The sequence below is a fragment of the Molothrus aeneus genome, chromosome 21 (genome assembly GCF_037042795.1).
Source record: "Molothrus aeneus isolate 106 chromosome 21, BPBGC_Maene_1.0, whole genome shotgun sequence".
Lineage (NCBI taxonomy): Eukaryota > Metazoa > Chordata > Aves > Passeriformes > Icteridae > Molothrus > Molothrus aeneus.
In genome coordinates this window covers 3,846,763-3,860,207 of record NC_089666.1, presented here as the reverse complement: position 1 = coordinate 3,860,207, position 13,445 = coordinate 3,846,763, and the positions used below count along the sequence as shown (strand labels likewise).

At 46.9% G+C, this 13,445-nt stretch overlaps 1 protein-coding gene across 2 annotated transcripts in view; it reads right to left on the bottom strand.

The window, feature by feature from the left end:
* Nucleotides 1-12,418, bottom strand: part of KAZN (kazrin, periplakin interacting protein) — a 226,997-nt gene extending 214,579 nt beyond the window's left edge. For both annotated transcript variants that reach the window (XM_066563881.1, XM_066563882.1), the window contains exon 1: nt 11,512-12,418. In XM_066563881.1, the coding sequence (XP_066419978.1) occupies nt 11,512-11,632 (121 nt within the window). In that variant the 5' untranslated portion in view covers nt 11,633-12,418. The remainder of the gene's footprint in view (nt 1-11,511) is intronic.
* Nucleotides 12,419-13,445: the final 1,027 nt, after the last annotated feature.

The following is a 13,445-nucleotide window of genomic DNA, read 5'->3' as shown; positions in this document are numbered from 1 at the left end:
AATCCATAGGAATTTAGGATGATGGATCATTATTTTCCAAGTCAGTGTGTTATTGGCATCTTCAGCACACAGCAAACTGATAGATAAGCTGATGGAAAACAAACTGCTCTCAGGTCTGCAATAAGCCACTGGAAACATGCTCCCCAAGCTGAAGGAAAAGTAATTTAAAACATGAAAGAAAAATTAAAAAAAAAAAAAAAGGGAGGGAAAAAGGGGGTGGAAAGGAGAAAAAAATATTTCTTGGAGAAAAGTTGTGCTCTCTCTCAGAATACATTTTGGGAAACACTTTTTTTTTTATTATTGCCACAGATTTTTTACTTAAAACCAGGTTCTTAATGGGAAGTCAGGATCCAGGCAGTTTTCCCAGAGCACAGCAGGAGACACCAGGCAGCAGCCACCGGGGGTCAGCACCACAGCACGAAGAATTTATGTTTAAACACCAGATTTCTAGAAAAGCACAGTCATTCAGCCTCTGGGGATTGGCCACAGCTTGCACAGACTGGTGCAGAGCTGTCCAAGAGAGGGGCAGGAATATTTAGTGAGAACTTCAGCAGCCATGGATAGAGCTGGTTTTGGAGAGTCCTTTCCATCATTATCTGTCTGTGGGTGAAAAAGAGAGGAAGAAGCTCCAACCTTTCACAATCTTAAAAATTACATCTTGATTTAACCTGTTTGACTCCTAACTGGAGTCTCCCCAGACTTTTCAGGATAAATAGAGTGAATTTCTGTACTCAGAGCTGTGTGGTGCCATGGCCAGGTCACTCTCAATAATTCCAGGACATTCAAGGGAACTGAGGCACCTTTGCACTGTGGCTGTCACATTCTCTGGAAAAATGCCTTCACCCAGGATTCTTCTCCTGGGAAGCTGAGAGGCCTCAGAGAAAAGGAAAACAATTCTTATCTCATTTGCTTCTCCTGTGTTGTGCTCACATGTGGAATGTGTTTGGAGATTGTTCATTGGTTTCATGTGAGTTGTTTTCACTCTTTGGCCAATCATTGCCAAGCTGTGTCAGGGCTCTGGAAAGAGTCAAGAATTTTCATTATTATCTTTTTAGCCTTCTTAAGTATCTTTTCTGTATTCTTTAGTATAGTTTGGAATAGCATTCTTCGATGTAATATAGTATCATAAAATAATAAATTAGCTTCTGAGACCATGGAGTCAGATTCATCATTCCTCCCTGCAACTACAATATTTGCACCACCCTGCCCCACCAGGCTCCCAGTCCAGGCAGGAAAAATCAAACTCTTATTTAAAGCCTGCAAAAATGCCTGCACTGTCCCAGCTGAGCACCCAGTGCTGGTGGTCATGGAATCACAGAATCCCAGAATAATTGGTGTCAAAAGGGACCTTAAAGCTCTTTCCATTCCACCCCTGTGGGGGTCCCAGTTGTGGGTTCCTCTGGGTCTGGATTGAAGGCACTGAGACAGGAGTTCATGTTCACACTCAGGTGTTTATCATTTCTTATCAGTGAAACAGTCTCACTGCTGGGAGTTCTGCAGCTTTTCATGAGAAGGCACAAAATGGCCACAATCTCTTGGTACAAGGGCTTTTCAGACTAAACTGTCCAGTTAAGAGCTGACACCTGGATTATTTTCCTGCCAAGGGGGTACCAAGGACACAGAATATAACAAACCACAACTGCATTGCTCAGGTAACTGGGCAAGCTGGCATAAAAGGAATGGTGGAAATAGAAATAAATTGAATTTTGTGGGACTTGCTCTGCCCACAGGAGGCAGCACAGCCTCCTGCCACAGCTGCAGGACCAGGGGGTGACTCCTGTCTTTAACCAGCTGGGCTCTGGCTGCTGTGCTGGGAGCCCTCACTGAGGAATGCTGGGATGGAGCCTCACAGGATAATACTGCAGAAATACTGCAACATTCCTCACCTGCAGAAATACTGCAACATTCCTGACCTGCAAAAATACTGCAACATTCCTCACCTGCAAAAATGCTGCAATATTCCTCACCTGCAAAAATGCTGCAATATTCCTCACCTGCAACACATCTGCCACAACCCTCAAGACACTGCAGGGTCTTTGTCTTCTGCAGAATAAACCCATCCATTTCTCTCTCCCAGCCTGTTTTCTCTTTACCAGGGCTTTGATGATTTTACATTTCCATTTCAAAACGAATGGAATCAAACATATTTCCAATTCTAGCATAGTTTTCCCATGTTTAAATTTCATATAATGTATTTCATTCCAAGCCAAGATAACATGGATATTTTGAGGGTATCATACTCCAGCTCTTCAGGAATGTTTAATTTTGGAAGGGCTCACATGGATTTTATTCCATCATTACATCCATTGCATTAACCAGGAGGATAAACACAAAGGCAGGAGCCTCAGCCTTGTTCAGCTGACTTACCAGGTAAACTCATGATGGCCTGGATGTGTAAAACACTTTCATTATTTCATATCAGAATTTAGGGAAAATATCCATTGACGTGATTCTCAAAAATCCCCACCCACCATAAAACAGGATAAAGCCAGAGCAAAGACAAATTCTTTGCTTCATGTCTTTCATGCCCTTTACCATTCTAATAATGCATGGCCAATAAAATTGCCTCCAAGACCTCCAAAGAAAGAATAATAACTAATTCCTGTCTGTAGCTGCAAGTGTAATCACACACATGTTTTCAGTTCATTATTTTGGTGTCAAAAAACATGAGGGTTGCAATTGCAATGAATTATTCCATCCATATATTCTGCTATGAGCATTAAGTGACAAAACAAAATTAGTCCATCAGGAGGGCAGATGAACACTGCCCATAATTGAATCAGGAGTAAATCAGCTCACGAGTACTTTGTGTACAGATGCTCTAATAATGGAGTCTGACTATTGAGATGACAGGGGACAATTTATATTTAATTTACACAAAAAAAAAACTGGTCAATATTTTCTGTTTTCTGCTGTTGGTTTGGGGTTTTGTTTTGTTTTTTTTTCCTGGTACTTGGTAGCACACAGCAGTCAGAACATTTGGGAAAAGCTTTTCCTTGTTGTTTTAAGAAGAACCCCTTCCTGCTGTGCATTGTATAAATAGCTGTGGGTGCATATCCATAATTCCACACTTACATCCATGGCCCCCCTCAGTGGCTGCTCTGTGCTGGCCTGGTTTAAACACAACAAGCACACCCAGAGGGCCCAGGGCTCCCCCAGGGTGAGGGGCAGAGGAGCTGCTGGCATGGAGAGCACAGGGGCACCTCAGCTCCCAGATGCTGCTGCAGCTTTGGTCAGACCCCATGGTCCAGGGTGCTGCTCTGGGGAATAAAGCACCAGATCCACCCAGGAAATGGGGATTCAGCTCCAGTCCAAGGCCATCTTTTACCCTCTCTTTAATACCCACATTCTCTTTTCTTTTTGAAAATACTGCTTTTTTCTCCCCTCCTCCAAGCAGGTACAATCCATCACCCTCAGGACACCAGCTACTGTTTGGCCATCAGAAAAACCTCTCTGCTCTAAGAGATCCCTGGCCTGTGTTCTCAGCCAGGCTCTGCAGTTCCCAGGAGCTTTTCCAGCCTGAAATAAACCAAAGCAGGAAATCCTCTCCGAGATAACAAAACCTCCAACCTGTTACACTCCACTCTGCTCACTGAAACGTGGCCTTCATGCTTCTCTCAAGCCCTTCCTATTGAGTTATGTATTTATAGGGGATTAGCAAGTCCTTGTCTGTGATGCCTCTGTCCTTCAGGGCCCAGTGAAGCTCCCCAAGCAAACAGCAGCAGCAAAATATTTGTGTGATTAAAAGGAGAACTTTATAGAGCAATAAAAGCTACAGACAGCAAGTGGAGTCCATCCACTCTCCTCCTCCTGGGAGCACAGTCCTACCTAATGAAGTGAAAAGAGGGAGATAAATGTCACTTCTTTTTGTCCCTAATAACAGCACATCCCACTGGGTGGAAAGGAAAAATATTTGTGCTCTTCCCATTTCATTTCTGTGGCCCCTGAATCTATTCAGCTCAGACAGGAGCACATCACCTCTCAAGGAGAATTTTTACCCATTGCTTTTCTGGGAAGAGGTAAATGATGTTTCCTCCTAGTGCTGGAGCTGGCCCTGGAGACAATCAGATCATCCTGTTCTCCTCTAAAACACAAAACTCCAGGGGCTTCTCAAGCAGTTTGTTTGTGATACATTTCTTGTCATGTCAGAAAAACAGGCTTGGTTTTGACAAAAAGGACACCTTTTTCTGCACCATCACACACAAGGTGATTCAGCCTGGCAGTAACAGGCACAGAAAGCTGGCAGGGATTTCATGCTGCACTTTCTCAGGCACCACAGTGGTGGGCACAGATTTATGTGGTTGCTTTTGAGCTGCTGAATCTGACAGCACCAGCACATAAACCCAGAGCACAGCTCCTCTCAGGGAACAGAAACTTCAAGAGCAGCCAGATTTAGTAGAAGGAAAATCCCCAATCATGAAATCTGACAAAACAAAGTAACTGTCAATGGTGTAATGCTGCAGTCAGGAATTTTCTCTTCCAGGTGTCTGCAACACAGCAGCCTTGGGTGCCTGCACTGTAGTGACAGGACAGGAGGTGATGGGTTCAAACTGAAAAGGGGATATTTAGGTTCAATACATGGAGGAAATTCTTTCCTGTAGAGTCTGGTGAGGCCCTGGCACAGGGTGCCCAGAGAAGCTGGGGCTGCCCCATCCCTGGGAGTCTCCAAGGCCAGGCTGGACAGGGCTTAGGACCAGCTGGGATAGTGGGAGGTGTCCCTGCCATGGCAGGGGTGGGAAGAGATGGGCTTTAAGGTCCCTCCAACCCAAACCATTCCATGATTCTATGACCAATCATCAAGTCAGTGATGCCTCACCTTAGCAGGTCAGTGGTTCCCCAGCCAGGAGGCCCAGACTCTTTGGGATCACCAAATTAATCTCACTTCACCCACCTGACACCTGCTCCAGTTCCTTATGTTCCCAAAAGTAGTTAATCTAACCTGAGGCACAGTAATTGAACCAGGCTGCTGCAAACATCTCTGGCATCCACACACACCCCCTCCTCTCCTGGGAGAGCAAATGAAACAGCTTGTTACCATGAAAGATTTATCACTGACTAATGCACGTAGGAAACCTGATGCTCCAAGTGCCAGAGAACACTCCCAGCCCTGGTCCTGTGTGGCCCCAAACCAACTGATCCAAGCAAGTTTCATGCTGACTGTTTGCTGCTGCTGGCCACAGGAGGCAAGGAGAGCTGCCACTAAAGCTTTGCTCTGGGAGCTGGAGCCTGAGCTCACAAAGTGTTGGAATTCAGAAAACCCAGCAGCAGAAATTAATCCATCCCTGGAAGTGTGCAAGGCCTGGTAGGATGGGGTTGGAGCAGCCTGGGAGAGGGGAAGGAGTCCCTGCCCATGGCAGGGCTGGAGAACTGTGGGGTTTGTGAGGGTCCCCAGGATGAGGTGAGAGATGAGGATCTGACTCCATGTTCTTAGAAGGCTGATTTATTATTGTATGATAATTATATTATATTAATTATGTGTTATATATTATGTGTTATATGTTATATATGTTTTATGTATTATGTTATGTATGTTTTATGTATTATGTGTTGTGTTATAATGTTTTATGTTATATTAAAAGAATGCTATCCTAAAACTATACTAAAGAAAGGGAAAGGATACATCAGAAGGTTTAACAAGAATGAGCATGAAAAACTCCTGACTGACTCCTCAGAGTCCAGCACAGCTGATGGTGATTGGTCATTAATAAAAATAATTCACATGGAACCAATCAGACATTCCCTGTTGGTAAACAATGTCCAAGCCACATTCCAAAGCAGCAAACACAGGAGCAGCTGAGGCTTCTCATCTTCCCAGGAGAAGAATCCTGGGCAAAGAGGATTTCTCAGAAAATGCCAGGCTGACAGAACAAGCTGGGTTTAAAGTCCCTCCCAGCCCAAACCAGTCTGGGGTTCTGGGTCATCCACCCTGACAGGCACTGCCAAACTCAGCGTTTGGGGAGAAGGTGAAGCTGCATCCCCTCTGCTTTGCCTCAGCTCCAAGTAAATGGTTTGAAAGCAGATCCTGTTTGGTTGCTGTTTAATTAAAATAATGGAAAAATGCACATGGGACTAAAAGGCACAAAATAAAGAGAGCCCAGCTGGTAAATGTTCATCTAAGGCTCAGTTTAGAAGGTCAGAGATTTCCTGCTAGGAAATCAGGGGCTGAAATTTTCCCATTAATCACTTTTTCAGAACTAAAGCCCATCAGCTTTGAAATGCTTCAAGGAGCCCAGCTCCTGAGCAAACCTTCACCCAAGTCAGGGGGTACAGAGCAGGTCTTTTTAAAATACTGTTCTGTTTGTTGAAAACCATTTTCAAGCACCAGATGAAGGAATTCTATGTTGCATATTCCATGCTTTGTTTGCAAAACAGAATCTTTGCAAAAGATGCCAGACCAGATGAGACTCCAGGGATTTCATGCTGCATGAGAAATATTTTGCTTAGGTAATGGCACATCAATCTCACCTCACATTCCCCTTGAGAGGAGCTGGATCAAGAGCTAGAAACTACAGATCTGGGGGAAGAAAGTCAAAAGCTTTGAGCCACATGACATTAATTTCCATAGAAGAACTCCTAAGAATTTTTATCATTAATTTGTAATTTTTAATATTTTATATTAATATTTAATATATTAATATATATTATTTATTTTATATTAATATTTACTATTTTTAATATTTTAAATATTTTTAATATCATTTTTATCTTTAATTTTCTGCTGGGAGAGGGCAGCCAAACCAAACTCACATCCATTAGGGGAGCAGCCAAAGTGGAACACAGAATGCATGTAATGGATAATATATATGCAATGGAAATATAATAGGGAAGAGATTCACTGCAAAATCCTGAGTTCTGGATGATTTTCAAATTACTTTCTTGTTCATTCTGGTCACATTTTGAATCAAGTTCCTTATTTCATAACCAATGGAAAATTAACTGGCAAGATATAAAGAAAAAAATATTGTGAGCCTAACAAATCAGCAGCATCTGAGAGCCAAGGAATGGATGAAAAATGGAAATTAATCGAATGGAGCAGTGAGTCAGAGAATAATGCATGGCTGTAAATCCAGAAAACTGCAACACACCAAACAAATTGCTTGGAATTTGGCCATGTATAACATAAATGGTTTCTCTGTGAAGCCAAATTCTTTCAGAGAACACTCAGCTCTCCTGGAGATCAGGCCTCACTCCATATATTCAATATTTCATGAGAGATCAGATGGGAAATACTCTTCAAATTCTTGGTAACCCCCATTGTAAAAGTGTGGCTGTGACAATCATAAATCCTTCAGACTTTTAAACAATTTTCTTTCTAAAATGAACAACTGGAGTCTTTCATTTGGGTATTAGCAATATTTACAGCATGAACCTGTGCCAGATTTAAATCCGTGCTTCAAGCAAGAAAGACCCCCCAGCACTGCCTGGCAGGCAGGAATTTCCTCTGAGATCAGGAGATTTTGGATGGGACCATGAAGCCTCTTTCCCAGTTACTCCTTTTGGAAATCACCAGCCTTGGAGCTGGGCTGGAAAAGGCAAAACATCACTCACCCTGCATGGCTTGCCAAGAAAACCAGAAATCTTATTCCCTGAGTGATGCCAGGCAGGAATTACAGCCTCTCTTTGGAAATTACACTCCCTCTAAAGGTGACCATGTCCCCAGTGGCACTGACAGATCCTTCAGGCATCAGCCAAATTTAATTCCTGCAACAGCAAGGATTTGCTGCCTTGGGAAATAGAATTATAACATCTGTATTGTCTCACCCTTCACATGAGCCTGAAAATGGAATAAAAGTTTTTAAAATGCCTCTCAGCTGCCCGTCTCTGGGTCAGAAAAAACCTTAATCCAACAGGGAAACTGGAGTTTTGTGAGGGAGCTCTCCAAGCAGGGAGCTCAGCCAGCTGCAGCCCTCCCATCCCCACTGCTCCCTGCACTCCCCAATAGACACCCAGGTGAGCACCAGGAGCAAGTCATGGAGCTGTTGTAAACTGGTGAGGAAGGGGGCAACAGGATAGAATGGGAAGGCAGAAAAATGACTTTCCCAAGAGCATCCCCTGTGCTGTGCCAGCAAATGCTGCTCCAGAGGTGAAACACAGAGCGAGGAGCTGTGCAAAGGGCACGCAGGGCTGCCAGCACACTCACAGGCTGGTTCTGTGACTGCAGAGATCTCCATAAGCTGGCCAGGAATAATCAGAGATCTCCATAAGCTGGCCAGGAATAATCAATCAGCCAACTGTGCAGGATCAGCTGCCCAAAAGCCCCAATTTTACAGAGCTTTTATCAATGGAGAGGAGGTGCAGCTGGTAAGGGGAAAGCTGACCTCCAAACACTCAGTATTTGGTTTTCAGGTAAGTTACTGGAGAGCAGCACTGGGAGAAGGGATGTGTTTGCAGCACCACAACCCCCTGCTTTCTCCATCAAGAGCAGGAAATGCTCCACACAACCTGGAGCACGTTGTGCAAGCAGAGCCCAGCTCTCCTCACGTGTACTTTTGGAGGAGAAACGTCCTCACAGCACAGGAGCTCTAAAAGCCACAGGCCCATGGCAGGTGGTGCATCAGAGAGTGCTGTCAAGCTGTGATCTATCTCAGGCTCAGCAATTCTCCAGGCACAAAATCTGACATTTAATTAAGGCCAGCACCTTTCTCATTCAAGCACATCCCAGTGTTAATAAGGAGCCCAAATGCCACCAGTGACAATGATGTGGTACTGGGTATCCACAAATGTTTCCAGTGAGATTTGGACTGTTTGGGTCAGAACTTGGCTCCTCACAGCTCCTCAGAGATTGTTGATGAGGGGATCACAGGGACAAGATCAGGTTTTATGGTTTGTAAAGGCTTTTACACAGCCCTGCTCGACACTGAGACCTTTTGTGGCCCTGTCCCAAATGCCAGCTCAGTGACACAGGACACAAGTGTGAAAAATGTGGATTTTTTATTGGCTTTTTGCAAATATTAAAATGAATGTTATATGTGTTATGTTAGAAAGTTATGCTCTATTAATTTTCTTAAGTAGTGCGTTAAATATAGTTTTAGGTTATAACAAAATATTAAAATAGAAACTATGCTATGTAAGATTTTTTTAAAAGAAAGGACTCACAGTGAGATAGCAGCCACAGGACACCTGAATCTTTCAGAGAAAGAGAATTTATTGCTCCCTTTTCAGAAGAAATGAACTTCTCCCTGCCTTGCTCAGCCCTGAAGACACCATTAGGATTCAGAGGAAGAAGCTGACACTGCCCAGACAGAATCCTGTGTTTGGATGGAATTTATGCATCATGTGTGAGGTGTATGAATATGCAACAGGCTGCTGTTTTTAAGGGTTAATCCTCTGTTAACGTGGGTCCTTTTTCTGGGCTCGTGCTGCCCAGAAAGAGGTACCCAGACTGTCTGTAACTCTTTGTTACTGTTGTCTCATATTGTCCTAATCCAAATTGCGCACATTTTTATTACTCTAATTATATTACTATTTTATAACCATTTTATTACTATTAAACTTTAAAAATTTAAAAACAAGTGACTGGGGTTTTTCACATGTAAGGACCCAGAGCTGGGTGTCCCAAACCTGTGACTGCTCCCACAGCCCCAGGGCTCCCTTCCTGCCCATGGCCATGAGCACAGCCCCAGACCCAGCCCCTGCAGCTGAAGTTGTGCTTTCAGGAGTGCTCAGTGTGTCTGGCCATTGCTGTGAGGAGAGAACACTCACAGGAACACACAAGATCTACTGAAATCCCTTTGGACACCCATCCTTGCATTGCATCTCACCTCCTGCCTGAGGAAACATCCAGAAAATCCTCCCAAGGTGATCCACCAGCCAGTCTGCTTGACTGACTAATGTGGAATTTGAAAACCCAGAAGTCCCAGGTTTCCTTTTGGGGGCATTTCCCTCTAAGAAAGGGAAAGGAAAACAAACCAAACTAAACCTACCACCTGTGTTTTCCCACCTTGCTAATTTGGGAAACAAACTGCTCACCCAGGATCAGAGCTTTCTCCTGCATCTCTTCTTTGGGTAAGACCTGACACAATGGATCCACAGCCTTTGGACTGATCCCAGCACATGGAATAGGAAAGTTTAAGACCAAACCCTCTTAAAGAGCTGCCTGACATTTTCTTGGAGGCAGCAGCATGATCTCAAACTTGATTAACTGAGTAGCAGTCAGCTAATTAGTCACCTAATGAGTCATCCTGCCAGCTCTACCTGTGAAAGTTCAAGAGGCAGAGCAGAAGTCCCACAGAGACATGCAGGAAACTAATACACACTATTTTTAATGTCACCACATTAAACATACAACCCAAACACAGAACTGGCGACTAGAAGAGAGAGAAAACAGAAGGAAATAGGATGGGACAGTTTGCAGGATAAATTTGCCACAATACCTATACCAGCACAAACAGTAATAAGAAAGTACCACTAGATCTGAGAAAAACAAGCTCTAAAAATTCAGAACGAGTGCTGTTATTGCATCACTGCAGAAACCCAGGTTTATCCATGGCCCTAAGTAAACAAACACATCCTTCCTCTACCTGCCAGCAGGGATAGGAAAACAGGAGTAAATCTTGTAAAATTCCTTATCCAATCTGTTAAATTTGGGGAAGAAGATATGGAGGAGGATGTGAGTGCACAGCTCTGGGGCACCTCAGGGATTGGTGCTTCAGAGCACCTGTGAGAAGCAAGAGGCAAACATGGAAAATTTGGGATTAGTCATGTCACACACCACCTACTTAAGAGCCAAAAAGCACAGATAAGAAATAACCAGGCCCATCTGCAGAGAGTTAGAAATGTATGAAAACACCTGGGAAAAGGAGCAGAGCTTCTGGGTGCTACAGTAACACAAACAGCCAGGGAAAGCCATGAAAAAAACCCCACTTTGTCCTTCACAGAGCTGAATACCAAAGCAGATATTCACAGGCTGCAGCAATTGCCCTCCAAAGCAGCAAATCAGCTCCACTTAAAATGTCATTGTTTTGAAATGCAGAAATCACCACACACGTTTTGCTCACACCCAAACAGAACTTCCAGCAGCAGAGGAAGAGCAGCTTGTTCCAGCCCAGGTTAACCCAAACCCACAGGGCCATCCCAGCTCTTGCTCCTGTTTGTAAATAATTGGGCACAAAGCTTTTGAGTGGTTTCAGGGGTAGTGGAGGCCTGTGCTCAAATGCAAAAGGGGTCACACCCCAATTTTCCCAATGCAAAACGTCAGATTTTAGGGAAGAACTTGGGAAACAGAGCAAGGACAGAAAGAGCAGCTTGTTCCAGCCCAGGTTAACCCAAACCCACAGGGCCATCCCACCCCTTGCTGTCTGTAAATAATTGGGCACAAAGCTTTTGAGTGGTTTCAGGGTAGTCAAGGCCAAATTGTTCGATTGCAAAAGGGGTCACCCCAATCTTCCCTTTGGAAAACACCAGATTTTAGGGAGGACCTCGGGAAACAGAGCAGGAAAGGGACAGCAGGGACATGACAAACCAGGACGTGGGATGTAGGATGACACGGAGGTGGGCACGTTCCCCTCTTACCTGCTTCCATGAGCTGGCACTGCTGCCCAAAAACTTGGGAGAAGGTGACAGGCCCTGCAGCAGGGCTGGAGGAGGCCGGGGGGGAGTCCATGGCTTCCCTGCAGAGCTGAGTGTTGGTCATGGGGCAGAGCCCGGAGCTCCCAGCCCTGCTGTCCCCCACGGATCCTCGGGGCAGGAGGAGACACCCAGGGAGGAACGGTGCTGCCCCTTTCAGGGGAGAGGATCAGCACACGTTTTCAGCTGAGCGCCAGCAGTATTTTCATGGAGAAATCCAAAGCTCCGTGCCTCTCCCGGGAGGTTCTGGCGCGTCCTGGGCAGGTCTGGCGGCTTCAGGCACGAATTAGAGCCGGGCACTGAGGATCGGCCCCTTCTGGGGTATCTGCCATGGTCACAGCAAAGTCCTGAGGCTCTTCCTTCTCCTGAATATCCAAGCCCAGCCCTACCTTGTCCGTGAGCTCGGACACATCTCCGGAGCACGGGAATTCTCCTGAGGGGTTGCGGAGCCTCGGTCCTTCCAGCCCGTCCGCTGTGAGGGCACCGGGGATGCCGGAGCACCGGGGATCCTCCTCCGCAGGCCTCGGAGCCCCAGCTGCCCCTCGGGAGCTCCAGCTGCCCCTCAGGAAGCCGAGCTGCCCCTCGGGAGCTCCAGCTGCCCCTCAGGAAGCCGAGCTGCCCCTCAGGAAGCCGAGCTGCCCCTCAGGAGCACGGGAATTCTCCCGTGGGGATGCGGAGGCTCCGTCCTTCCAGCCCGTCCGCTGTGAGGGCACCGGGGATGCCGGAGCACCGGGAATCCTCCTCCGCAGGGCTCGGAGCCCCAGCTGCCCCTCAGGAGCTCAGGGCAGGTTTTCAGGGGAGGATTCCAGCGGAGGCAGCCGCGGGCGGCACCGGCCGGGCCGGGCCGGGCTCGGGGGCTCTCGGCATCACCCCCGCCGCTCGTCCCTTCCCTCCAGCCCGCTCCCCCCTTCCCCCAGCCTCACTGGCGAGGGGGAGGAGACTGGAGCCACGTTAAATAACATCCTGTGCCCTGCTGCAGTGCCCGCCCGGCCCTCCTCCCTCTGCCCGCATGCAGCGGCTGCTCCCGGAGCGCTCTGAAGGCGGTGGGAACTCCAGCAGGGAACAACGAGCCGGCTGCCTTAACCCCTTCCCCTGGCTGCCTTAACCCCTTCCCGCCTACCTTAACCCCCTCCTGCCCGCGGGATGCTCCAGGGACAGGGGAGAGCACCGGCTGCCAAACCTGCCCGCGGTGCCCATCCCGCAAGGATGCCTGGCTGGAATTCCTTCAGTGTAAGCACCAGGCAGGGCTGTTTCCAGGGAAAAGGGGCCAAGAGTTAACTCCCAGCAAAGTCTGACAGCGCTGATTCATCTCTCTTTGAAAAGCTCCCCCTGCCAATGCAAAGGATGCTGGCTCCGGGAGCGCTGCGTGAATCTGTGGTCCGTGAGTCAGCGGAGCTTTTTTTGGGGAAGTCTGCTGGGAAGAAAGGTTCCCGCGTGGTTAGGAAAACACACGGTGAGCCGGCTGGGAATGAGAAAATCTGCTGTCAGACTGCAGCAGCAGAAAGCCCAGGGCAGAGAATGAGAATGAGAGGTTCCTGCAGGAGCACAGGGCTGACCGCAGCCCCTTCCCGCAGCCCAAGGAGGCAGAGAGGGGCCGGGAACACCTGGAAAATTCCGAGCGGAGGGAACTGAAGTCACATCTCGTGGTCTGTGCCGCAGCAGCTCCTGGGGCAGCATCGCTGCACACACAGGGTGAGAACCCAGCCGGGAGCTGTCCACAAAATCCCAGCTGGGTCGGTGTGTTGTGTTTACTCCCTCAGATATTACATCAATTTAAGGAACAAATATTTTACAGTGAGGGTGGAGAAGCCCTGGCAGGGGTTGCCCAGAGAGCTGTGGTGCCCCATCCCTGTAAGCATTGAAGGTCAGGCTGGATGGGG